The sequence below is a fragment of the Pteropus medius genome, unplaced genomic scaffold, assembly GCF_902729225.1.
Source record: "Pteropus medius unplaced genomic scaffold, Ma_sr-lr_union100, whole genome shotgun sequence".
Taxonomy (NCBI): Eukaryota; Metazoa; Chordata; class Mammalia; order Chiroptera; family Pteropodidae; genus Pteropus; species Pteropus medius.
This window is the reverse complement of record NW_024351543.1, coordinates 8,972,008-8,999,998: the sequence shown is the minus strand read 5'-3', so window position 1 is coordinate 8,999,998 and position 27,991 is coordinate 8,972,008. Positions and strand designations below refer to the sequence as shown.

The following is a 27,991-nucleotide window of genomic DNA, read 5'->3' as shown; positions in this document are numbered from 1 at the left end:
GACTCCTAAGAAAAGTGAATCTTGGTGAGGTACTCATCTCTTGAACTTAGCAACGTAATTATCAATATAAGCTGGTGCTTCCTGTTCCTTAAAATGTTCTCAGTGTCACCCAGTCAATTAAGGTGGATTAAATGAAGTTACCTGTTTCCTTACTGCAGGACTTCTAACAGTGGTTCCTAACCTTTTTGGCACCAGGGAATGGTGCTCCTTCGAGAATCTACTGCCTCATGCATGATCTGAGATGGAGCTGAGGCGGTGATGCTCGCGCTGGGGAGTGGCTGCAAATACAGATGAAACTTTGCTCTCTTGCCCGCTGCTCATCTCCTATTGTGTGGCCTGGGTCCTAACAGGCTACAGACCAGCAGGCCACGAACCAGGACCGGTCCGTGGTCCAAGGGTTGGGGACTCCTGTTCTAGGAAACTGTATATGCTAATTAACATCATCATGTAGATGATGACTCTCCAAGAAGAATATATAGCATTTACCTAATTCTATTTATATGTTGTAGAAAACAGTGTGGTTAGCACTGATCTTGACTATTGTTCCACCTCTGTCTGGAATAAAAAAAGGTGATCTGATTCCTGAGGATGGTAATCTGATAGCCACGTTGCCAAACTCAAAACCTCTTATGAACACCAACGTGGGAGATAAGTTACAGTGCAGTCCAGTTATTTTTGGCATAGGCACTATCACATCAGAGTCTACCCAGAAGCCAGCAGGAAGCCTGACCTGGATTCCACTTACAATGTGCCCTTCAGTAGTAACCTTAACCAAAGGTGACCATGCCAGGCTTAATTACAGAGGCAGTGAGAAGGAGTTAAGCAGGGTGATGCTGGAAAGTTTAGGACTGTAATTAAGCACTACTTAACTGAAAACACTGCAATGGAAATTCTCCTAGGGAACTTGAGAGGAGGAGGAGGAGGAAACTGCGTGTCTGGAGGCAAAAACAGGTGGCTGGTGATCAATGACTGTTTTTAGCATCCTTTTTTTGACTTTGGGGGGGGGGCAGGGGACGGTGAAAAGTGTTGAGGCTTAGGGTCTCCTGGACTTACGGTAGTTTGACACTCTGCAGTCTTACCTAGCTCTGTTTCTCCCAAGCATCATGCCAAGTGAATTTTCCTCTACGTCCTTGCTACCTGGCTTGGAACAAAGCAGCAGCAAACAAGCTAAGTTCAGTCTGGGCCTCCTAGTCAAGTGCAATTCCCCATTCTGCATTTCTCTACTCTGTGTTCTTCATACGACACAGCCCTCATGGTCCTCCTCCCCACCTGCTCAAACTCAAAGCACAGAGTCACACTAAGGGTACACATGGCTAGGAAAACCCACTGCCTGGTCAGCCTGGCGATGAGGTTCACAAATGTGATCATTTCTTTATAATTTTTTATTTTAACATAATCTCAGATTTAGAGAAAAGTTGCAAGACTAGTACAAATAATTCCTATACACCCTTCACCCAGATCTCTCAAATGTTAATGTTTTATCATTTGTTTTTTCTTTTCTCTATTTCACTTACTTGCTCTCGCTCTTTCTGAACTATATGAGAATAATTCACAGAGACGATCGCCCCTTATCCTTAAAGATTTCAGTGTGTTTCCTAAAAACAAGGGTGTTCTCTTATATAAGCACAGTACAATCAGCAAAATCAGGAATTTAACATTGATACTCTATTCAAAAGTTACCAATTGTTTGAACAATGTCCTTTAGAGCAAAAGGTAATGTCTTTCATGACTTGGACATCTTTATAAGTTCATGGTAGTTATTTTGTAGAATATCCCTCAATTTGGGTTTGCTGAATGTCTCCTTATGATTAGGTTTAGAGTGTGCATTTTTGGCAGGAATAACCCTGAAAACGATATGCCATGTGAGGAGATGTATACTACCATGTGATCCAATTCTAGTGATGTTAACTTTGATTTTCTGGTTAAGATGGTCTCTGTTACTGGCACAATTTTCTAATCCATCAAGTTAAACTGCATATACCCTTAGTCCTAATGTTTTAAGATTCTGGTACAAATCAACTGTAAATGATGTGTGAACACAATTTCCTTGTAAAATATCCAATTCCATTCATAAAGTAATTTCCTGATCACAGATATGAAAGGAGAATAATTTCCCGCTCCATTGGAAATAGATTGAACAATGTGTAATGAAAATGGTGATTATGCTAAAGGCTAGAACTAGATTTTGTTAAAATTTTATAAGTTGTGCTTTGACATGCCATTTAAAGTTGATTGTAGCCTTGTGGACATACAAAACCAGTCAAGTTGAAGTTTCCACATGAAACTCATATTCCTAAAGGGGGATTCTAGTCTGGGGTCAGGTTTGTACCTAACCCATGAGTCCATTCTACAGATCTTGAAATTGTCACTAAAAATGGTATTGGAAGTTTTGGGCGGGGGCATAAAATTTGGGGTGGCTCTGTTAATAACATAGTATTTTACTAATAGATACAGAAAGATCATCATGATAAAGAATGCTGATTGCTACAGAGTCTTCAGTATGGGAGCTGACCAGATGAAAAGGCTGGAGGTTGAAGAATGGACACATAATTTTGAGATATCTTCCCTGTCTCACAAGTCATCAAGCTTAAGAGTTAAAGGTGGGAGAAATGGCAAGCAGGTGATGAGAGAACAGATTAGTGAGAAACTTAGAAGCTCAAATGCTGCCCTGTAGTCTAGAAAACACTGAATGAGATTCCTTAACTGTTCTAGCAAATAATAAGCCTTGGGTACATGAAGAGTTGGGCAGAGAGGCTGGGTTGGGATGATACTTCTGGACTCTAGAAAGGCCACTTCCTAATTATACCCTGCATGTTATCTGCATAATTGGGACCAGAAACTCTCTTTAGTAAGCATCCTCTGCCTTTGAGTCAGGTAAGACAAGTAGACACCTTGTCTTCTAGCCATGAGCTGATTTTTATGACAGCACTATTTCGACTTTCTTTCAATCAAGAGAAATATCCAAAATGTCCACTGGGCTGCTAGGACATAGGGTTCTTATTCACCTAGGGAAGGGTCAAAGGTCAGATATCTTTCGGGGGACCAATAGATAAGGTAAACATGAGAAGACTTTCAATATAGAACAATCGAGAGAGGCATGGAGTGGCAAAATAGAAAGTGTAGGTTGGCTAAAGACATCCACATTCATATTTTAAAAAAGGACTCATATGCTCTGCTGCCAAATACTACAAATCTGGAACCAAAGGCTCAAGGGCTGCTACTTTACCATGCTTGCCCAATGGTGACAAGGCCATCTCTCCTCTTTACTGGAGCTGAAATCCCCAGCTTCAAGATCAGCAATGATTAGAATGGGATATCATCCAGCATCACAGATATGCCTGGAGATATCCTTTGCAGGAAAGATACACAAGACTATTTTCATAAGAGTAGCTCTTAGAAGACTGCCTAGACCCTGCCCCATTAGGATGGCTCTTTATTATTTAATTGCTGAGTCCTATAGGCTCAATTTAGATAATATTTATATTTGAAGATACTGTCTTATTATTCATCCATTCAACAAATGCCTACTGAGTGCTATCTATGTGCCAGGTGCTGTTCTTAGTGCTGGGCTGGAGAAGTGAAGGAGACAAAGTCCCTGACATTATGAAGTTGACATTCTAGTTGGGGTAGGGGTGGGGTCAGATAATAAACTAATAAATAAGTTAGAAAAATTTCCAATACTGTTAAACAGTAATTAAAGAATTAAACTAGTTCATAGGCTGGAGAGGGCCTAGATAATTTCTTCATTGAGCAGTTGGTGACAGTCTCTCTGAGAAGCTGAGAACTAAATGATAAGAAGGGACGAGCCATGTAAACATGAGGATAAGGCCTTCTGCCAAGGGCACAGCCTGTGTGGAAATCCTAAGGCAGAAATGAGTTTGGGATGTTCAAGTTACCGAAAGGAAGTTTTTGTGGTTGGACCACGGCTGGTGGGTGGAGGGACATAAAGTAAAATTGGAAAGGTAAGCAGTGGTCAGACTCAGAGCCTTACAGACCATGGCAGGGAGCTGGACCTTCATCCTAAGTACATGGGAGACCACTAGAAGGTTTTCAAAGAGGTTGGGGTGAGGGATAGGTGATGGGATATGATTTTACTTTAATTGACAATCTAATTTCTGATTGGTCCATGTTGTATATCCAGATAAATTTTTCCTGAAGTAGAATCATCTTTCTACCAAGAACTACCTTTTCTTCTAAAGGATTTGGGAAGAAGCATCTTCCAAATGTGGATAAATGGGAAACATGCCAAATCTGGTCTCTGAACAAAATACTCCACATTCAGCTCACACACATAAGACCATCCCATTCCTTCCTACTATCAGCTTGTGTTTCCAACACCTGTGTGTCACCTCATCTCTCAACTATGTTCCTCTTGCTATGTTCTAAGGCATACTGATACAGTTTTAGGTGGCATTATCAATGAGATATGCTCCCATCTCTGATATTGCTGATTTCTCTGCCTAGAAAGTTCTTCCTCCAGATCCCACATGGCTCATTTCCTCCCTGCCTTCCCAGTACAGTCTTCTAAGACTACTCTGTTTAAAACTACAACATCCCACCGTCCATGCCGATGCTCCTTATTCCCTTCTCTTTTTATTTCTCCTATAACACTTATCACCATTTAGCCAACCGTATTAGTCTTGTCCTTTTATTTTCTGTATTCTGATGTTTTGATATCTGGGGCCTGGCTGACTCTGGAGGGACAGCCCCTCCCAGAGCTAGTTAGTTCTTAGAACTAGCAAACAACTCAACTGCAATTATGCCTTTCATGTGCAAACCCACTGATTCAGAGCCCAGACCCCCAACTATCTTTATTGGGCTCTGCTTTTGGGGCCACTCTCCACCTGCCCTAATCACTCCAGGGCCAGGTCCCAGCCAGCTAGGGACAACCCCTCCCCTCCAGAGCCTGCTGACATTATTCAAACCAGCTAACCCTACACCCGATTGCCTTGACTTGCCTTTAAAAGGCTGTAACCCACTAGTTCCTTTGCTCTCTCTCTGCATGCAACCAGCCACAGTGTCTTCTCCTGCGGCCCTGTGGGGTGTGCTCCTTCCTCTTGGGAATGTGAATAATGGATTATCTTTTCAGTGACAATCATCTCCTGATCTGTTGGCTTTATTAAACCTCAAGATGTTCTATTAACATATTACCTTTAAAAATACCTGCTATGGATTTATTATTGTATTCGTCTCTCCTACTCCTCTTACTAGAATTTAAGCTCCTTGAGGACAGAGAATTTTTGTCTACTTTTGTTCACTGTTGTGTTTCTAGCACCTAGAAGGCTGCATGACAGAGAGAAATAAAATGCTCAAAAAACATTTGCTGGAAAAAGATTTCATAGAAAACGCTCGATAAAGAAGTTCTAAATATTAAATGAATTAAAAAGAAGCCAAGGTGCCTGTTTGTGCACGGATAAATACAGAGCCAAGTGGTAGACTGAAATAGACCTTGGGATTTGAATTCCAGCTCTATATCTTCATTTTTCTGAACCTTGGTTTCCTCATCTATAAAATAGGGATAACTGGCCTCTGAGGTAATGATAATACTTAAAGTAATAGTGAAAGGTTATTGTATGACAATAAACAGCAATGGCAATAGCGATTGTTGAATAACAACCAGCCTTGTGTTGTAATACGGTATCCCATGGGGCCTAAAGATCTGAGAGTCAGCCAGCTCTTCTGCGGAAGCATCAGACAGCTGTGCTTTGAGTCATCTACCAAGTGAGTTCTCTCACATTTTCCTGCTCAGAACAGGAGCAAAGGAAGAAGGTACTACCTTCCTCTGAGCACCATCCATTACTCCCTTCTATAGCCTACGGCTCCTTGACAGTCACAGACACAGAAGCTGATTCCAGCAAGTGAAAAAACACTTTATGCATTCACAGACGTGCAAAATAAGAGTGAACAGTCAATAAGTAGCATGCCAGTTAGAACTTCCATGAACTCAAGTCCCACACCCCAGAACTATCAGACTCACATTAGAAAAGAGGATTTATCTGGTTCATAAACTCTCCCACCCATCTCTTATTCCAAAGCTAAGAAAGTATTTTGTGACTTTGACAACTAAAAATACATAGATGAACAGGAGCACTTAATAAAGAGTCAAGCTTTCAAATACAATACATAGTCAATTATAGGAAAAAAAGAGAAGAAAATGAAAAGTTTCTGTAATCCAACTACCACGTGATAGTTATACCCATAACGCTTCAGAACACTTTCCTCATCCAAGTGTGCAGAGAGGAGCATATTGGTTGAATGAATGAACTAAAACTTAAGCCCAGATGACCTTTCTTCAGCCACTGTCCCTTTGGCCACGTCTCAGGGTTCCAGGTAGACTGAAGGCTGCTTGGGTACCTTTCATGATATAGTAAAGAGCGCACTGGGCCACACCGTGAACCCCAGGTGAGGATTCTAGTTTTACTGTTAACCTGCAGCTTGCTTTTAGGCAAATCCCGGTCCTGCTGGGTTTCAATTTACCGATCTGTCAAATGGAAGAACAACTCCAGATCATCTTTCACCGTTAAAACTCAGAGATTTAGAAAAGTGTAATTTGTATTCTAAGCTGACTTTTAGATGCCATTATTCCAAGGGAGGATGAACATGTCAAATCCTGCCCTTTGGCCCCAATTCTCAGGTAGGCCTGCAGCAGAGAAGACAACTCCTAGAAATCAAAGTTAGAACCTGAGCTGGGAAGAAGCAAAAACATAAGGTCCATTGACTTCCAAAAGAGAAGGCAGGAGGGGAGAGGGGATGCTGCATGGTTTCCGCAGACTTTCAGAGACCAGTCCTTGGGCCTGACTCGGCTGCCCTTCACTTACCACTGCTATTGGGTAGAGAAGGTGATGGCTCAGCCTGCAGGTAACAACCCCTCACCACTCTTGAAAATCTGAGTCTTAAAGTGTGAGAATGCATAATCAACATTTAAAGGTAGAATAAGAGACTATGAATTTGTAAAACTGTAGGGAACTGCTTAGAAACAACATAAAGTGAAGAAGCAGGATACAATTTTGAGTATAAAACTGAACCAGCTGGGCTAAATACATACATACATATATGTAAATATACACATATATACCTACAGAAAAAAAGACTGAGCAATAAATAAACACAAGATATTTAGGATTATAGGTGGCATATTTTCCTTAATTTTTTAAATATATATTACTTTAAGAGGTACATACATAAGTACACACTCATGAAATTTCAAACAATACCTTAGACGATTTTAGAGTAAAATGTTTGCCATCTCTCCAATTCTTTCCCAGCTATTCCCCCATAACTCAATCCCACTCTCCTGTCTAGAGGTAACCATAGCTGTTTGATGTGTAACTCTCAGATCATTTTCCACGTATTCACACACACACACACGCACACGCACACACACACACACACAGTCTGTTCTTGCACAAAGTAGTTCCTGGTATATAGCTGAATGTTTCTTTACACTTTTTCATTTAACAAACACAAAATCTACCCATGTCTGTATATTTCTTTTTATGGTTGCATTGTATTCCACCATAAAACTATATTATAACTATTGCCCTATTGGAAATAATGCCGGTGCCCATCTTCTTGTTAGCTATTACAAAAACTGCCACTCGAGCATCCTGGGACAAATGGAGAACTCTTTAGGGCAAGCTCCTAGAAGCAGGTCAAAATACGTATATTTTTAATTTTTATAGATTCTACTAAATGGCCCTCTAGAAAGAATATATCAATTAACATTTCCACCAGTGTATGGCTGTCTATTTCTCCATCCCCTTACCAAAAATTCTGCTAATATAAAGGGTAAAAATTATCTTATTTTTATTTGCATTTCTCTGATTACTAATGATATTATCTTTTCAAAAATTTATTGCTATTTTTTTTTTAAAGTCCTGCTTCTTTGTAACTTTTGCCCATTTTCCTGTTGGTTTGTTGGCTTTTTCTTATTGATTTATAAGGACTCTTTATATAATCCAGATAGTAATCTTTTGTCAATTACATAGGTTGCAAGTCTTTTCTCTCAGTCTATCACTTGTCTTAACTTCCTTTATAGTGTCTTTTACATTTGCCTGATACCCATCTAAAAATTATTTTTATGTATGATGTTATTTGGGGACATAATTTACATCATTTTATTGTCAGGAAAAGGATTTTAAAGTAGAAACTTCAAAGAACCTTTGTTATATATCTATCTCAGATGCTTTCCACATTTTATAAATCAAAATTATGCAATTTTTTTAGGAGATAGGATGATGGGAAAGGATTAAGAGGAAGCCTTGTCACACACCTCATAGCCTAGGTATTTTCATAGCTCAGTGAATGCACCATGCTGTGTGGGCACCGAGCTTGCCAGACATGTGAGAAATAGATCTCAGGCTCTGGCTTTGGGGAAGTTCTGGTGCTCCTCTGGGTCACAGCATCACCAATGAGTGCCCCCATCTAAGAGAGGATATATGCCAGTCTAAATATCACTTAAGGCCAAAGTTCAAGGATCTAGGAATGCCTATATGAGAACAATATAGTAATTACTACAAAGCGTAATTCCCCTCATGCGAAAACTCTAACAAAGGTGATATTATTTTTCTGTGTGCTTTAAGTTTCACTATTTCAAAGTTCAATAAATATTTGCTGAATGAATGTATGAATGTGTTAAGTCAAATCTTTAAATCATTTGTGATGGGGCCGATCGGAAGGAGTTGGCTGGGTGCTGAGATGGTAAAGGAGGGGTAAAGTTGATAAGAAGAAGATTTCCCGTTAAAGCCTCTGGAGAGATGCAAGAAGCTGTGGTAAGAATACCATTCTGGTGTGTATGTCTGGGGGATGTATTCAGTCTGTGCAATGGAAGAGTGTGGGGTGATGGAGGCAAGGCCAACTGTTGCTCTGCTCTTGGGCATTCTGACATGTCACACTGCCTTGGGTGAAGCACAGGGGCTGAAAAATACCCAAGGATACACGTGTGTCTGTATTTAAAACCCTATGGTTCTGTAGTGTAGCAGTTAGCATGCCTGCTTTACACGCAGAAGGCCCTGGGTTCGCGCCTCAGTGGAGCCACGGTCCATGGTCTACGGCCATGCCACCCTGAACAAGCCTGATGTCTGATCTCGAAAGCTAAGCAGGGTTGGGCCTAGTTAGTACTTGGATGGGAGACTGCCTAGAAAGACCAGATGCTGTAGGCATAAATATACACATACATACATACACACACACACACACATACATATATACCCTAAGGTACTGAAACTCTTAAATTGGGAGTCAAAAACTGACATGGTACCTGCAGACACTGCAGCTCCGAGGGATGGACCACAAGGAACTGTCTGCACTGTCTCACCTGATTCCCTGTGGCCATGGATTTGGTGGACAGCTGACTAGGGAAGAGGTCAGTGTGGGGCCAGGAGGGACTGTACCTGTGACCCTAAACCCACCAACCCTAAGAACTGCTGGGACAGGTGGAGAACAAAGAGTCCTGGAAACTGCTTGAAAGCGTGGGTGGTCTGACAGTGTTTTACTTAGCTATGCTTTTGCCCATTTGGTCTTTTGTTGTAATTTAATATGTTGTAGTTGTAGAAATAAATGTTATTGTATGAATTTTGAAAAATCAAAAAAGTTTAAAGAAGAGAATAAAACTGAGAATCCTTCCATAGAGTATGTTTTAGTAAACTTCCTTTCAGTCTTTTATAAATGAATAATTACTCTCTTTCACACATACTTTTTTTTTTGGTATAATTTAAAAATTCTTTTTATTGTGATAAAATCCATATAAAATTTACCATTTTAACTACTTTTAAGTGTACAACGATATTGTGCCACCATTACCATAATCAACATTCATGCTATTCTTTACTGACGACTTCTAACGTGACAGATATGTCATTCTGGTTTAACATTCACAAGACTCCACGAGCATGGGCGCTGTTATTATGCCCATTTTACGGATGAGGAGAACGTGGCGCAAAGAGGTTCAGTCCCTTACAGCGGGTTACAGAGCTGGTAGATGACAGAGCCAGTATTCAGGGCAGGCCCCCTGGACTCTGAACTCTACACTCTTACACAGTTTTGAGCCTCATTTAGATGAAAGACCACAGTGGAAGTGGGAGTGAAAGCGTCTTAATGCACCTATTATCCACACGCACAAATATGCACTTAAAAATATCTAGTTCAAATTTCCAGTTAGGAAAATCTGAAATATTTCTAACCCAATAGGGTGGAAATTGCACAGTACTCATTCTCTTTATTTAGTGGGATAATTTTAAGGATCATAAAAATATTTATAGGGCTTTCATAGCTCATCTGCAACCCTCATCTCCCAAACCTATTTTCCACCATTAAGCACCTTAACTTTCAATTTTCCTTTCTCAAGGTTATGCAGAAACAGCCTTTGTGGTTTGGGAAGAGCAATATAGTCCAACACTGGCACCAAGAGTGGCTCTTGTCAGAGCCCACTGGGTGACCTCCACGCCCCCACTCTGGAAAACATACTGTTCAAATCATAGGGTAAGCTTGAAAACCGGGAAAGCGATCCTGACAGGCTATTTTTTCAGAGTCCTTCCTCTGTGAGTTTTTGTGTTTGCCACCCACATGTCAACCCCAGTTGTTTCAGAAAAGGAATCTCTTAGTATAAGGAACCAAGTCCAGAGCATATAACACAGACTTTGAGGGGAAGCTGTTCATTTCCTTTATCCTAGTGATGGCTCTGAAAGAGACCTTTTCAAATAAGGCCACCGGGCTCCATCTGAGAGCAGCTTTTCCTAGCTTGGTATGATGTATTAGCCTAGGGGATGAGATATGGGGGGAGATGATGCATACATAGAAACCATAAGGTGAAAACACCTTCTTCATTCCCCAACTTTCATTCTCATCAAGTTCAAAGTAAAATGTGGCAACTTTTACTTCAAAGCAAAGGAACCCAATAGACTGGCATAGGGGAATACTGACTTCTTCTGAGACAGAACCCCAAAGCAAGGACATAAAATTTTTGTGTTTATGCTGGGGGGTAGGGTGAAGGGATATTCCATTGCAAAAATCGTCTGGGTTCATCCCACAGGTCAGACACAGCTTGGCTTTTAGGCTGCTCTCCTCTGCATATTGGCCTGTCCTGTGGGCAGAGCCAGAAATGGCAAGGAGGAATGACTGAAGGACATCTCATGGAGAGCTATACTTTCAGGTACCTGAGTTAACAGGTGGGCTCCGGGCAATGAAATCTGATACTCTCACTAAGAGAGGTCTTCAAATCTTAAGGAAGGATTCAGGAGTGTCAACACGAGGGGGAAGAAAAATCAATCACAGTAAAGCACAGGCTGCCTCCGAGGGTACCAGGAGTGGGCAGGTGGAGAAGATGGGGCTCTGGGAGGGCTGTGATGACTGGAAGCAGCCTGCTTGGGAGAGTCAATACTATTTTAAGAGACAAACAAGTGTGACTGTGGTTAAAGATAATCACAGTCAGATGTTGGCAAAAGCATACAAACATTTCTAGGTCTCTGCTATTTAGGGTATAAAAGCGCGTGTGTGCATGCCAGGCAATGCTTACGTTAAGGGTTTTGGCGGCACAGCGTTTATATATGCAAATAAAAGTAATAGCCCACCAGGAAAAGCTGCTTCTGGAACTGCTAACCCGTCCCATAGTTCTGAGGATACAATATGGAATTGTACGAGATTCCATGACGGTAATAAAAAAAAAAGAACTTGATACAATGATGAGAATCTAGCTGGGCAGCAAGGTAAGTGGCAGAGAAAGTAGAATATTGAGAGGAAACCAGGACTCGATTTATGAACCACATGTTCTTGGGAAAATAATTTAATCTCTCTGAGCCTATGAAATGTGTGGGCCGACTCGCCAAAGCTGAAGACTGAAGGAGATACTGTAGGACCATGTGGTAAACTGCTATCTGTTAGCCATTTCCAGACGCTCCATTCTTATCCAGGACTCCATGTCTTTCCTAGGGCTATTTCCTTTGCCTGACTTTTTCGATGAAGCACATCCCTCCTGACCCTTGGAGACCCAGTCTCCGTGTTGCCACCTCACGAGGCCTCCTCTGCACACATCTTCATTCCTCCGGAAGAGGTGGTCATGCTGTTCTCTGAGCACACACAACGGAATTAGCAGAGGGACTTCGGTCATCCTTAAACTCACTGCAGTTTCTCATTAGACTAAGGGACCCACAGAGAGAGACCGACAGAGAGGATGCCTGCTGGTTGCTTCCCCAGCACCCGTTTCTCTCTTTCCACTTCATAAGAGCACCAAGATTTCCCAGATTTTCGAGTTGAAACCCTATCCTTGCTCAATCCCCACCCCCACCCCTACCCCCTGGGGTGGGTCCTAAAATAACTGGAATATTTTATTCCCTGGGCCATGGGGATTAATTCAAGGATGATTATATGACCTGACTCAGCACAGACGGGCTAAAAGAGTCAATTTTGGAGACTTTTGACTTCCTCCCTCCCACTGAACACGATGGTCTATAAGTGAGTTTCACTACTGGACAAAGTAATCTAAATCTAACCAAAAATACATTTAACCAAAATGCCAAGTTTCTTTGTTTTTGTCTAAAAGTGATAAACGTGGTTACCAAATACAAGAAGCTGTGATTGGCTGCCGATGACAGAATAGAAATTTTTGAGCCATAAATGGCAGATCAGACATTTACTGGAACACAGCAGACAACTGTAGTAATTAAAGGAACATATCCAAGATGATCAACTTTGGACATGAATACAGGATAATGGCACAGGATAAACCCTCTGCCGCCAGAGCTCTTAGCATAAGGATTCCTTAGTGTGAGTGTGTGCTTGCGTGCTTTTATACCCTAAATAGCAGAGGCTAGAGTAAAGAAATATAAAGGTCTTTAGTAGTGGCCTACTTAAGAATTGCTTAAGAACCCAACACACTGGCCTCCAGGTATAGTTTCTTAGACCCACCAGATCAGAAACTTGCTTTGAACAGGGACACTCCCAGGGATCAAAAATTGGACAAAAGGCCAATAAGCAGAGGTCTCAGTTACAAGTCTGTTTTCCTGGACAGCTTTGAAAAATATTCACTAATCTCCCATGCCAATTAATAGTTCATCTAAAACTACTGCCCTATATGTCAGAGAAATATCTGATAATGAGAAAGAATATTATTGTTCACAAGCTGGCATTTATAGAGTACATTCTATGTGGCAGGAAGCTAGGAACTATGTTAGGTATCACACACACAGTCCATACCTTTTTTTTTTGAATCCTCAAAAATACTCTAGGGATAAATAAAATACCTGTATTTTCCCACGTGTACAGATGAAGAAGTAACTAAGCTAATACAATTTAGTAAGTGCTGATGCCAGGATGGGAACTCAGTCTGACCTTTCCTGATTTCATACTCTTTCTTCAGAGACTGAGCTAAAGAGAGAACTGCCTGCAAAATTTTATTTACAAAAATGACAGATGAGCACAAGAGCACCATCCGGACCATGTTCCCTTCTTAGTCAAGTCCCAGTTTGTGATACTAACCTGGGCATTTTCAGAGTGTTAGAATCCCAGCTCAGGAAGCTTTGTGATCTGGTTCTCCTCTCAAATGTAAGCTGAAAGATACATATACTCAAAGCAGTCTCTCCAAACCTGCTTTTCTGTTTGTTGGAGATCAAACAGAAAAATAAAGATTGTCCTATTTGAGTCATAATCTGATGCCGTTCTAAAAATGTCATGTGTGTGTGTGTATATATATATACATACACATATATACATATGTGTATATATATACATATACATATATATGTGTATATATGTGTATATATATACACACACACACACACACACACACATATATATACACACACATATATATATATATGTCATACATGTATGAATTTTATGGTGTAGGATGCTAATCATTACTATAAATACAAATTGGAGGTGTGATTAAATTATAATGAGCTAAATTTTATAAACTAAACCAGTTTCAATAGCTTGCACATTTAAAATGTGCAAAGCTATTCCACAAGAGAATTACTGCCGCCATCCTGTCTCTGAGATATGTACCCGTTAATACAGAAAACTTTGCAAACCAAATAAAGATGCAAGCCAAACAAGGGTTGGAATACATACAACACAATGTGCAGATTGTAACTCATCAACCTGGGATTGGTGACTTCGGAATGAGGCACAAGAGTGAGCACAGAATTGCGGTATAATGCTTGGCAGGAAGCCATGGTAATTACAAATCCAGGTGAGTTACGTCATGGATACTTTGGGAGGAAATTGAGAGGCTGGAGAATTTGGCTGGTTTTCTCCAAAGGACCCAGCCAAGCTAGGATAAACTCCAGTAGTCACTTGGGATGACTATACTTTTCCCCACCCTGAACCTCTCCTCTTCTTCCCCCAGGGGCTGATCTGGCCTTTTGGGGAGCCTTGCCCACCTTCTCTTCTAACTCCTGCATGCGCACATGGACATGCACACACGCATGCACATGAACACACGCATGCGCGCGTGCACGCGCGCGCACACACACACACACACACACACACACACAAACAGTCCAGCTCGGATTTTCCTCTTGCAGCCCTGGCTTGCGAATGCTGACAGAAGGTCACAGTTAAATTTAGATCTGACCACTTCAGTGGGAGGGAGCTGGGAAAGTGGCTGTTTGAGAAGATCCATAGACACTTGATAGAGTTGGCTCCTTACACTCTATATGAAGGCACTATTTGGTGGTTAGGTTGTAAATTAAATTGGGAAGGGGGTCTAATTTGCAAACCAAAACACAAGGAAACAGGGTCTTCGAAATTTAAAAAACTGAATAAAACCTTCAAAAGGTTATTGAGGTCTTCTGCTTTCATGCAGAATCCAAGTAAACCAATAGGATTATTCCCTGTTTCTTAAATCCCTTTGTGGAAGGAGAACTGGAAAAGATCTCAGAGGCTATTGAGTACAATGTCCTGCACGTTGCAGAGTCAAGCTTACAACATTGTCATGAGAAGGTCACTCAGATTCAGCTGAAACCTCTCATCACGTGTGATTAGTGGTGTATCATTGCAGGAGGCAGCAGCTGTGAATGTCAATGCCTCAAAGCAAAAACTAGAGCCAGGTGGGAAAGCCCCAGGTGAGGAATGGTAAGTGGGAATCTGGCCCTTTTAATCTAAATCTCAGTGTCAAAATATGTGGAAATAGCCAACTGGATTGTGACTGAGGTCATGAATTAGGAAGCAGGGCTTCAGCAATGATCCTTTGTGTGCAGAGCACAGGCTCCTCAGGCACTTATGAAAGGAAGACTAGCACGTGAGCTCTCGAAGCAACCCAGCTTTAAGCCAAGTACCAAAAAAGTGAACTCCATAAAGTCGTCTGGCTTTATGCTTCTTTTATTCTACTTCCCTTGTGTTCTCACATGATATTTAGTAAAAGCTTTTGGAAAGACTCTTTAAACTTGGTCCAGAATACAAGACTTTTGGTACTTATGTCAGTTTCTCAAACAGGGTCCCTATGGCCCCAATTTAAATTCTACCTCCTGCCCACCTCCTACCAACACATATTCCCATAGCATCCTTTGAGAGCCACTGAAAAAATCTGTGTGTGTGTGTGTGTGTGTATTGTGTGTGAGAGAGATCTGCTGCCCCCTCTAAACTGTAAATTTACAAAAGCAGTACCATATCCATTTTGTTCACTGGCTGTGATCTCTGATTATCCCCCAGTCATGGAAGAGTCAGAGATGACCAGTCCAGCAGCCCTTGGGTAAGGCCCCCAGAATACTGTGGCAGCCACAGACCTCTCTCAGTTCTACAGGAAGGCTTCATGGGACCCTGATTTGACTGGAGAACACTGGCTATCCAGGCCTGGCTTCAGATCAACCTTGATCTTCCACCTGGCCTGGAAAGTCACAGGAAGATCCCTTGAGACGTCTCAAAAAGGTTCTTTGTGTTGGCTGGCCTTGCTTGGGGGTCCCAGGCCAGTGGGGCATACCCTGATTTCATCAGGACCAGTGGAACCTAGCCTTCAGCTCTAGGTTCTGGCAAACAGCTACGATTTCAGTGGTAAAGTTCCTCCGGAATCCCTCCAGACATTTAGAAACACCAGATGCAAGTGGCCATTGCGGGACAGATTTCTATGAGAGATAATCTAGAGCAGGTGGCTGGGACATAGTTCCAGGAACTTGAGAGTGATTTCTGATTCACTGAGGTCCCTGGCCCCCTAGATTCCTCCCACAGAGCTGAGTCTCCCTGCAGACTTGATCCAGTGCCTCTACCCTCCTAATGCCCCCAAACGAAAGGGCAGGACTATTGTATACTTGTCTTCTCTATAAAAATACAAGCAATATGCTACAGACAGAATGACATCATTTTACTAATTCCCATTTGAGACCTCAGGCAGGTCATTTCTTTTTATAAAGTGTTCTTCTCATGGATGAAACGGAGATCTTTATGATCTGATCTGAGATTCAGTAAAATTCTAGTGTCCTGCAATCTCATATAATCAAGGCACACTGTACATACAGCTTTCCCTAGACAAATAGGGAGCTGGTTCCAATAACCTGTATAGTACTGTGCTCTGCCAGGCGTTCAGTGATACTTCATGAGGACAAAAACGAGAATGAAAAAATACGGCCTCAGAATGATAGAATCAAACACTCAAACCGTCATTCAGATAAATGACAAAAGGAATCTTGCCCAGGTTCAACCAGGAGTCAGAGTAGTGGGCTCCCCCTACCCCGCCACACAGCCCCATCTTTTCCCTCAGACCCTGGGGCCTGAAGGCCAGCAATGCTTATGTCACATAAGAAAGCAGAACTAGAGCGAAGTCAGTCAGTTGAGAGGTTAGGGAGTTGGGAAATGGTAGCACATTGTCATTCTCTTTCTGTTCACTATTCTTTTCAGGATTTTCCTTCATTATGTTCATAAAAGCTGGCTCATCTGAGCTCTGTGAGGGCAACTTACAATTAAAGTACCATTTGTTCCAACACAAACTATTTTTGCTGAGAAAGGAAAATGTATAACTGCTTTTCTTTGAGAATGCCTGTGGGTATCTGTAAGCATCGGAAAGACTACCATTCTCCTGAAATCATGGAGAGGGCTGGGAGGATGGCCTGGTGTTGGCCCTGGAATGGAATAAAAGGATACAAAGTTGGAAACTTTCCACTCTGGCACATCAACGTATCTTGGACTATAAGCTCTAGGATAGCTTCATCTAATAGAAATGTGATGCAGTCACAAATGTGAGCCATGTACATAATTTTAAAATTTCTAGTAGTTACTTTAAACAGTAAAAACAAACAGGGGCAATTAATTCTAATATATTACATTTAATTCACTATCTCTAAAATATTATCATTCCAACATGTGATCAATATGAATTTTTTTTTTTTGTACTAAGTCTTGAAAATCTAGTATGTAATTTATACTTACAGCATATCTCAATTGGGATTCAGCTAATGGCTACTGAAATGGACAGTGCAGCTCTAGAAGGCAAGTCTAACTTGCTTTCTTCTGTGGTCCCCTGCACTTCCCTGCTGCTTTGTTCACATTATCTCCTCAGTCCTTTAAAAAAACCCTTCCTGCCCTTTAGGCCCAGAGAGAGCCCTATATCTCCTGAGAAGTCCTCCCGGATCACCCCAGGCCACCGTGCTCCCATCGGCTTCTGCATAATTATTTCAGTCAGCAATCAGGAACTGGGAGCATTTTTCCTCTTTTTGCCTTCAGCAACTATTTTTCTTTGCCCCCTCCCTTATTATTTACTGCTTCACACTTAAGGAGCAGCAATCAAGTTAGATTGCAAAATCATCAGGGGCATAGAAATACCTTAAATTCTCTTTGGTCACTAGCCCAATACCTGCCACATGGCAGTCGGGACATTTGGGGATTGATACAAAAATGCTCAGCTCGATTTCCCACATGATTAAGTGACTAATGAAGTCATTTGAATGTGACAGTTGGCACAGTTCCACAGAGACTTCTAAATTCTCATTGCTAATAATGATCTAACACTTACCTAGCACTTCATTAGGATTTACTAAATGATTTACCTATGTCATCCAATCTAAGCCTTGTAAAAAAACCCATGACTAGATTCCATGATCATCTCCAGATGAGGAAACTGAGGCAAAGAGTTTACGTAACTTGACAAGGTCCCACACATAAGTAGCAAGCTGAGATTCGAACTTATTCTGGCTCTGGAGTCCAATCTCTTAGTCATCATGACATACTGCCTCTTAATCCAGAACCACCACAAAACATATTTTTTATACCCTGCATATCAGTATGTAGCCTGAGAATCAAAGGCATTAGTTTATTATACTTTCAGTCAGAGTATTTCCTTATATAAAAAGAATTAAGTTAATTTAGAAAATGTAAACAGAAGTAAACAATAGGGGAGACATGAAATTCCTGGTCCCAGAGGATGTTGCTCATAAATCTTCGTAAAACTAAAAACAGTACACTCTCACTTTCAAAGGGTATGAAACTGGGGCATAACTGGCAACAAATAAGTCTTGAATTTCTGGATGTCTTTTGATTTCAGGAACCCCACATCTAGGGATTTAGCCTAAGGAAGTATTTATGTATGTGTGACAAGACTTAACCAGAAGAATGGTTGTTACGGTATTATTTATAATACCAAAAATTAGAAACCACCCAAAACAGGGAGACTGAAAAGAAAAACACACCATATTTATACATGATAAAATGTGCATCTAGTGGTATGCTGATAAATCAGCTCTCTGAATAAAACAAAAACTTTGATTTGTGGTGTCTGGTGATTTCCCAGTATAAATGCTCGCACCAGGGGCCCACCTCAAGCTGCCAATGGCTCAACAGTCTGCTACTGAAACCCTGAATAGTTAACAATCCCAGCCTGAGCTGAACTGGCTCCAACATATCACTGAATTCATCCATAAAACATCAAAGAAGTTGTTCAATATGTCATGTGATAAAAGTTTATATGACTACTATATCATATTGCTGAAAAAAAAAACACGCATATAAAAAAAGACTAAAAAGATTTATTCAGAGTGTTAACATGGTTATCGCCAAGTAATAGAATTTTATCTTCATTGATCTGAATTTCCGAATGTTTTCCCAACGTTTATGTATGATTTTGCTAGGCAGAAAAAAATTAATGAAAGCTCTCTTTCCCAGTCAAAATAATTTTAAAACGACCTACCCTGGAGGTATAGCTCAAAAAAGGGGAAAAAAAAAAAATCCCTGGACCTGTTCAGAGAAAGCAAAACGGCACAATTAGAAAGGCTCAGGAGTGAGACAATGTCTAATACCACACGAGTAAGACAAGGATGAGTGAGATAAAACCTGCAGCTCTAGCCATGGTGTCTGTTGATTTCCCGAGGAAGACGTCCTCTCTTGGGGAATAAATCATACAACCTGCAGAAAGGAAAGGTGGGAAGTTGGGAGTGGAGCTATGTAAACCCCAAGACAAGAATCAGTCTGTCTAGATAGTCTGATTCTGGAAAGAGCTATTTCTTAATCCAGGGTCATTCCTAATCCCCTTCCCAAACTTTCCTCCATTATATTGAATAAATACTAATGATCAAGGTCAAGTCTGGTCTGCAGTGAAACACTTGGAAGCCATTGAAAACATCCTGGAAATGCATCTACATGCGAAGATGTGCAGAACATTAAGTGAAAGCAAGTTATAAAGCAGGATATAAAATACGAACCCATTTATTTTCAAAGGAGGTAAAGAGTAGTGGTTTCTAAGCGGTTTAGGATCATCTATAAAAGTTATGCTTTTATGGTCTTTTTGTTTGCTTAACTTTTGATTTTTTTTTTTTATAGTGAGCATAGTTAGCTTTAAGAATAATGAGGGGGAAAAAAAACCAAAAACAAAATAAAAGCAAAGGAGTCTTAAATGGGAAGAAAGACACAACAACTTCCCTTACTGGACCCTTGGGAGCCATAGAGCTCATAGAGCATGTAGGCGATTCCTAATTCCTTCACCACCCCCACCCCCACCCACCTGACCAGTGAAAGCTAACAGCAAAGGGGCCTCTCTCTACCACTTCTCAAAGCAAGAGTCCCTGGGGGAGCAGGAAGCCTTCCATTATAGAATGCTTCTGCTGGAGCTGGAGGAAGCGGGAAAGAAGGGAGGGAGGAGTGTGGAGAGAGGAAAGAAAGAAAATAGAATGAACCAAAGAAAAGAAGCCAACTGGAGGACTTGTTAAAAACACAGACTGCTGGGTCCCACCCCAGCGTTTCCGTGTCAATGGGGCAGAGAAAATGCATTTTTAACACGTTTTCCTGTGACCACAGTTTGAGAACTTCTGCTCCAAGTAGAGAGAGAAGAGGAGGCACTGGACAGGTATAAATCTGATACCTGAAATCTGTGCAGAAGCAGAGTGCTTGCAAATTTTTTTTAACAGCAAGGCTTGGTTCCCTTTGGATGGGGAAAGATAACATCCCTTTCTCCAAGGGAGCATTATGGAGATTCTAAAGGCGGAGGGGAGAAATTGGGACTAGCCTGAGAGCCTTTTACATACCAGGTACTCTGAGAGAACAAACACAGGCCTGCAGCTAATCCTGCACCGAGGAAAAGCAGATAAACCTGGAAACAAGTGTTTTACGAGGTACTGTTCCAACCAAAGGGGCAGAAGGGTTTCCCTTCCTTTCAGTTTGACAGTTTCCTCACTGTAGTCACCAGGAAAGCAAGAAGAATGTGGAACAACCTGTTCTGTCACTCTGATCTTTGCTCTCTTACCTGGTTAAAAGCAACTTGGCAGCCTTCTAGTTGCCTCTCAGGTGTAACCAGGGCTACCCTCCTTCCAGGAAGTCTAACACTGAAGGTTCCCTCAACCTCAAAAGATACGCTCCATTATTCACTGAATAGACTAAGTGGGGAGCCAAACTACCCATGGACCCCAGCCTCGCCCCTCTCACCCCCCCCCCCACACCACCACCTACATGGACTACAGAAGATACCAGCTACACCTCAGGAAAATGTCCACAACCTCTGAGGCTGTTATGGGCAGCACGTATGATTTTTATCTAGACAGAAACAGCCTGAAGAAGAACCAGCAAAGCTCTGCACAAAAGGCATGTGCAATAAATCTTAGCTGAAGTGAATAGAAAAATGTCTCTCATTAGATTGTTAGCCAAAGCCAAGGAGTAGGCAAAGAAAAAGTGATGTCTATATAACGTAGGTTCTCAGGATTTGAACTTCGAAATTGATGTAGCTATTTTCCAATTCTGACACCTGTGTTTCCCCTCAGAGAATAACCTGGGGATGCTTAGGTTTCTTGCCAGTATCTTCTTTCGAATGTTCTTTTATATAACACACAGTGATTACAATACTAAGAGTGTTCTGTGTCTTTTCCCAAAAGGGTTTAACCAAAAAAAAAAAGGAAGAAAATCCCTATCATACTTCTAGATCACAAGCTTTCTTCCCGCACAGTGACAAATCCACAGCAGTGAGGCACAGTTGACAATGGTTTGAACCAAGACCATTAAATTGCTTAGGAACTTAGATTTACAGTATTACCACCTAGAGGAGTCACACAAAATTAGCTACTGGGAATCTCCTGAAGACGGGCTCTATGTATAGTATTACCATTACTGTTGCCATCAGCAGCTAACCTTTTTAAAGCACTTTCTGTGCTAAGTCCCTTACATACATTATTTCAAGTAATACAACAGCACAATGGGGTCAGCGTCATTGTGATCCCCCCGCCCAGTACCTAGCTCAGGGCTGGCAGTCAGTCAGCAGATAAACATTTCTCAAATGAATTAAAACACTATGTGTTACATAAAAACCAGTGCCCTTCATAGATGGAATGATACAAATGCATTTCATTGATTCATTTCCACCTGAAAGGGTATACTTCCAGAAAAGGGACAAGAGCGAAACGGGGAACTTCTGAATTAAACTGAACCAGAGGGGAAAACATAAAGATATTTTTTAAGAACACATGCACATGCTGCTCTGGGAGAGGCAGATATCTGCCTTCTGTGGTCTTGGGACAGAATAGCCCCTCAAAGCAGACCAGGTAGGTCCAGTTCCAAATGGCTCTGGGCAATGAAGTCACACCCTCCAATGCAGCTGCAAAGCACTCCACAGTCAACACCCAAGTTCCAACTTGGGGACTGCCTCTACCCTTCACAGATGCGTCAGCCTAGCCTCTGCCCAGAGTTAAGAAAAACCACATGCCCAAGAAGACAAAGGAGTTGAGGAAAGACAGGAACATGGTTCTAGTCCTGAGCCCGCTGCTACCAAGTGGCTGCATCTCAGTTCCCTCCAGTATAGAAGGAGAAGACCTATTAAGTGATCTCTAAAGTTCCTTCCAGTTCTAACTTTCCATAATTTAGCCCCTTTCTGCTTGAGAAGCCTCCCTCAGGTTTAAGACCCATGCTTTTTCCTTCAGGAAAAGCCTGGGGTTTGGTCTGAAGGAGAGAGGACACCATGCATTCTCTCACTCACTGAAAGAGAAGTAGCACTTCAAAAGCCTGGGGAATATTTTTAGGGCAGAAGAGGACAGCATCAAGGTTCTCAAGAGGAACATCAGGAAACAGAATCCCAATAACACCACTCAAGAGCAATGTATGCCTGCAAAATTGTCTGGGCTCAGAAGTGAATCCCCAGTGTTCATTTTTTGTTCTTTTAACTTTTAAATTATTTTGCATAAAAACACGAATACAGTCTAAATTTTTATCTTTTTATTCCATGTTAGGTCTTGCTACCCTGTAGCTCATGGAACTGCTGGGGTGACATGCCTACAGCATTATCATTAATCGCTGGACCCACAGCTGTACCAGAGGAGGGATGTTTAGCTTCAGTTTCCAACCTCCACCTCACCCTATCAGCCCCGTACACTCTCATTTCTACTGGGCTACATTGTGATTGGCAGTCAGTATTGTTATCCAAGTAATAACTGATACCTCTATTACTACTCCCCAGTCAGAGAATCAGGTATGGAAGAGAAGCATAGGATTTGGGTTGGGGACAGTAAGTATGCTTGGTGATTCTCCCCAGATTAGGGTATATCCTTGGGAGGCAGAGTAAAACAAGGGATATACTGGAAAAACATACATGCTAAACGGTTAATTTAATTTTCACCTCAGTAAAGGTACTTCCTGGAAAACGAAGAGATAAAAGAAAATGAAGAAACAAAGAATATGCATTAAGGTCCTAAGGAATTTGTCCCTTGGGTGGTGAATTAAAGTAAACAATAGTGAATGTCACAAGGGCTCCTCTTTGAAGTTACCAACACTTTTCTAAAGAAACTTGGTGTCATGGTTTCACACAGTGAACTTATAAAATGATCTGTAATAATTTATGGGCCAAAGAAGAGACAGTCACATCAAGTCATTGTTTCCTGCTTAGTGATGCTGGGAAAAGGTAAGGAAAAAAAAAAGAAATTATAGACTAGAATGACTTGGGATGCCCCATGAACCCCCATAACCCTTACCCACACCCCGTGACGTCAAAGTCAAGCTGAAACCCAACTGCCCCTGTGGTAACAGAGTCGTGGGAATGTGATCCTACCACCTCTACCATGAGCTGATTCAGCCTGGGTAAGTCGCCACCCCTTAATCTCTTTCCTTTTGAGAGGACTCCTGAGCTGGGTACTGTCTCACAGTGTAAATGGGGATACACGGTGGGCCTGAGACGCAAGGACAATGATTCAGCAATAAACAAGAATAAATAAATCCCATAAACATCGTAGAGAAGCAGAGGATGAGAGTAATGAAGAAAGGTTTCCCAGAAGGAACGTTTATCCACATACCCAAAGATAATTACAAGTTGACTAGAAAATTGAAGGCTCTGAAACTGGCTTCCACCTAGCAAGGTCAGAAAAGTCTCTAGGCTTCGTGATCTAAGAAGTCACAAATCCCAGTCTGCAACACACAATTTAGCAACCTCTAGGTGATTTGAGATCCCCTTTGTCACTCTGAAACAAGTTGCTTTTTAAAATAAATTTTTAAGATAATTAAAAGAGAGTCCAGAACTGACCCACTTCTTCAGGCTTAAAGGAAAGTGTAAGTAGCCAAAGCAATTCTGAAACTTCCCACAGTGTGATTAATCACCCTTTAGACACACGCGTGCCATTAGCTCATGTTTGGCTATTTTTCACTTCCAGAAAGGCAGTTATAAATGTATTTGTTATCTATCTTCCTTCTTACCTGAACTCTATGTCCATCCTACGCTTGGTTTTTCCATTTCCAGCCCTTCAACACAAATTTCAAGGTAGAGAAGGAAGATTACCTTTTGTCAAAGCCCTTTACCATACTCATACTCAATAGAAACAAATACTGGAAAAGAAAAATAGACAGTTGCTTTCCTCCACTTTTCTGAATCAAAAGACAAGCTTGGCTAACTTTATTCCATATTTTTCTCAAATATGATATTTAAAGGCCACACCGGTACATCACTAAATCCTTGCCTTCCGCTGATGGTAACAATTACAACCACCTAGGATTCAGCAGAGAAAATCTGAGATGCCTCATTTAGCTTTTTATCAAAAATAACCAGAATATTCCATTTCCTCTTGGTTCCTTTTCCTCAGACTTTAGAAGGAGGTGTCCTTTGAACCCCAGTGACCGGAAGCCAGTTAGTGCAGGCCCCTTGAGTTGGGAACCATTGTAGTGGGTTCTGACCCATTAGCTTCAGAGTGCAGACCCTTTGAGAAGTAGAAAAGAGCCAAAGTTCCTTCAGGAAAAGAGATTGAGACCAAATAACCAGCTGCTTTTATTTAAAAGGAGAAGCTGCCTTTCAATTGTATTAAGTCTGTACAACCAGAGAAACTGGTTTAACTGAAAAGGGAAGCAGACCTCCCTGGCTGTGATGCCCTCCATTCTAGTCAGCCTCTCGGGCTCTTCCCTGAGCCTTTCCCTGTGTTACACTTCGGCAAGCTCTTTCCCATAGAGTTTTGGGGCTCTGAGCAATGTACTCAAGCTCAGTACAAGATCTTATCATTTCAATCTGCTTGTGAATATATGCCTACAGGCTGAGTGGGGACACAGATCTCACTTTTCTGTTAGAGCAGAAGGGAAGGAGCCCCAAAGGAGTGCTCTGAACACACAATCCCCCCTGCCCAGCCACAGCCAAGGCTGGCTAACTCACCCCTCACCCCCATCTTCCTCATATTTGAGCCCCAATTTTCCATCTTCACATGTTTCAGATCTAGGAAAGAGTAAGGAATAAAGCCCAGAAGGTGACAAGGCACCCACCTTTGTTACCCTCCTTTTCCCTTTAAAGCCGCTTCCATTGCTCAGGCCTTGTGGGTCCCTCAGTCGTTCAGCTGAGGGTTCACAGTCTCCTCCAGCTCTGGCTCCTTCAACACCACCTTTCCTCCCATGCCCTGTCTCCAAGCCACAGAGCATTCAGCCACTGCTCTTCCAGCCCTGTAGGCTGGAAGTGGCCCAGCAGGCGCCCCAAGTGGGCTCCCCACCCCCTCCTGGGCCACAGCACAGAAGGACAGCCAGGGCAATTCTCAAGCACAGCAAAGGCTGGAGAGACCCCAGGAGAATTACTCTGTAGGGAAGCTGGGTTGCCACACATCTGGATAAGCACGCTGCCCAAGCCCCCGCATTCTGACTTTGGACAGGAAATGGATTCCCAAGAAATCCTGCTTGGAAACCCTTCACGGTGAAAGCAGAGCAAACCCACCCACTCAGATTCCCTCGGGCCATTTCCTGCCTCCTCTAACTTTTAGTACCCCCTTCCTTCAATTCCCAGCCTTGATATGAAATCTTTCGGAACTAGGGCTGGATTTCGGTGAGGGTCCCTGGACCCCTAAGAGTCCTTCTCCATCTGAATTCTGGCTTTTAGAGCTGGCTACCACACAGTTCCGGGCTGTTCTAATTAAATGCAGAGGCTGAGAGGCAATAATGCTGAGATTATGAACATTTATGATTTGGGGAAATGTCCTTCAGATGTAATTAGTTTTCGAAGCCTTTTATCTGCACAGGATGGAGAATTTGTCAGGGCAATGCTGTGTATGGCATAGATGATGGTGAAGGGTTACTTGGATGAAGTTTATTCATCAGCAACTCAGAGAGAGAGCCCCACTCAGACTTTGTTAAACAAGAAAGAAGACAGAGAGACTGGGGCATTGTAAATGTGAGTGGAGGCAACAGGTCCAACAGATGATACCTAAAAAGGGCAAATGTCAAGTGAGAGGCTATATTCTCATTTCTAACCATGCAGAGACAGAACCTCTTTTCCCCCAGCCTCCAAGCTGAAGTGTTAAAGTGACATGACAGCTTTAGGAACATCTGCCAACTCTGTCTAGGAAAACAGGATTTCTCCTTCAGGAGAGGCTATACAATTGATAACCTTCCCTCTGTGATCCTTCTCACCATCTTGTTTTGCAGGCTGATTTGGGGGAAATTAGTTGCTTCCTGCCAGTCTCCTCAACAACATTAAAATTAGCAGAATAATTAAACACAGTCCTAATTGGGTACACAGAGAGTTCTTGGTTAATTAATGAGCCAAACTGGCCCAGAGCTGCAAACCTACATAGGCCTGTGAAAGCCCAAGCAGAGAAAAGCCCCACTGCAGTCTCCAAATAAAACTGTCACTTGGCAAAAATAGTTCCTGGTGTAGAGACAAGTGTCAAATACATTCCTATAGCTTGGAGTCATCAGTTAATCCCGCCGCTGAGATCCATATGTAAAGGAGAGCAGGGAAGTGCGACTCTGCCACTGCAGAGATACACACACAGCTCTAAGTGCCTTGCCCCATCTCCCGCATCCGCACCCACCCCCCTGCAGGCTGGCCCCCAAATCAGCCCAAAGCCGCTGATAAGTAACTGATAAGTAACTGAGTTTCCAAACTGCAGCTCTGCATCCAAGTTAGAACGAGATTGAGAGAGAGAGAAGGAGAGAGAGAGAGAGAGAGAGAGAGAGAGAGAGCCCCGAAGAGACAGAGACAAGATAGACAGAGACAGACAGAGAGACAAGAGACAGAGAAAAGACCGTACTTTGTCGGGGAAATTGAAATGAACGCAGTTCAGAGCAAACTCTTCTTCTGCCTCCACTCCCCCCACCCTAAATCTTCCACCTCAGTGGTCGCCCCACCCCTGGCGTGCATTCAGCTGTCCCTCTTTGGCTAAATGAAGGCGTAAATTCCGACGGCCACTCACCTCTGCACGGTAAGCAACAGCAGCACTTAGCAAAGAGCCACCCCAAAGAGGGACTTCTTCTGTAAGCCCGGTCGCCGCCCTTCATGCTGTCGCGCGGCCCCAGCGCTCCCGCATGGCCTGGGGCGCCAGCGCAGCGGGCAGGGAACTTCAGCGCCGCGGCCCGGTTGCCAGATCCCTCCCTCGCTCCCTCCCTCCCCGTCGTCCGCTCCCTGCAACCGCGGCCGCCGTCTGACTTTCCGGGAGCCAGAGCCACCTTGGGGAGGAGGGGAGGGGCTCGGCGGGGAGGGAGGGTCTAAGGGGGGCGGAGTTCCAAAGCCCAGCTGTTTGCCGGTGCCCCGGCCAGCAGCGTGGCCCAGACCCTTAGGCAACGCCGCCTACGGCTGTGGGCACAGCCTTTTTTTTTTTTTCTCTTCTTTTAATATTTAATGTAAATAATGATAATTGTGCCTCACTTTTTTTTACTCGGCTCCTGGACTGTAATGATGTTGTACAAAAGTACTCTAGATTTGGAATCATAAAACCAGAATTCAAAGCCGTTTTGCCACCTCCTTACTAGCTGATTTTAGACAAGTCGCTTCACTTTTTTGATCGTTGATTTCATCATTTAAAAAATAAAAGAAGGGAAAAGAATTCCTATGTTACAGGGTTGCTAGTAGAATTTTAAAAGACATATCCATGGAAGTACCTGTTACATGTTTAATAGCTCCAGTTCGGTGAATACCTGAGAGAAACTCCAAATATACTTATGGTGGAAGACTTCCATTCACCCCCCCCCGCCCCAAACCCAGTGAACATCAGTCATTCTTTTACTTTATCCCTATCCTTTTCTTTTTAAAATTTTTTCGTATTTCAAGGCAAAGCTCATATCTCCCCTCACTCCATAAAGCCTATCTGGACCAGATCAGCTGGACCTTCCCATGAACCACAGCATTTATCACTCATAGGCATCGCTCTCT

General features: G+C 42.4%; 1 protein-coding gene across 9 annotated transcripts in view; it reads right to left on the bottom strand.

Moving 5' to 3' along the window:
* LOC120586722 (kalirin-like) overlaps positions 1 to 27,311 on the bottom strand; it is a 110,923-nt gene extending 83,612 nt beyond the window's left edge. For 4 of the 9 annotated variants that reach the window (XM_039843229.1, XM_039843231.1, XM_039843228.1 and 1 more), the window contains exon 1: positions 27,036 to 27,275. In XM_039843229.1, coding sequence (XP_039699163.1) covers positions 27,036 to 27,120 — 85 coding nt within the window. In that variant the 5' untranslated portion in view covers positions 27,121 to 27,275. Of the gene's footprint in view, positions 1 to 27,035 lie in introns of all 9 variants that reach the window. The other 5 variants (XM_039843233.1, XM_039843232.1, XM_039843227.1 and 2 more) reach the window with 5 other exon arrangements.
* Between the last annotated feature and the right edge of the window lie 680 nt (positions 27,312 to 27,991).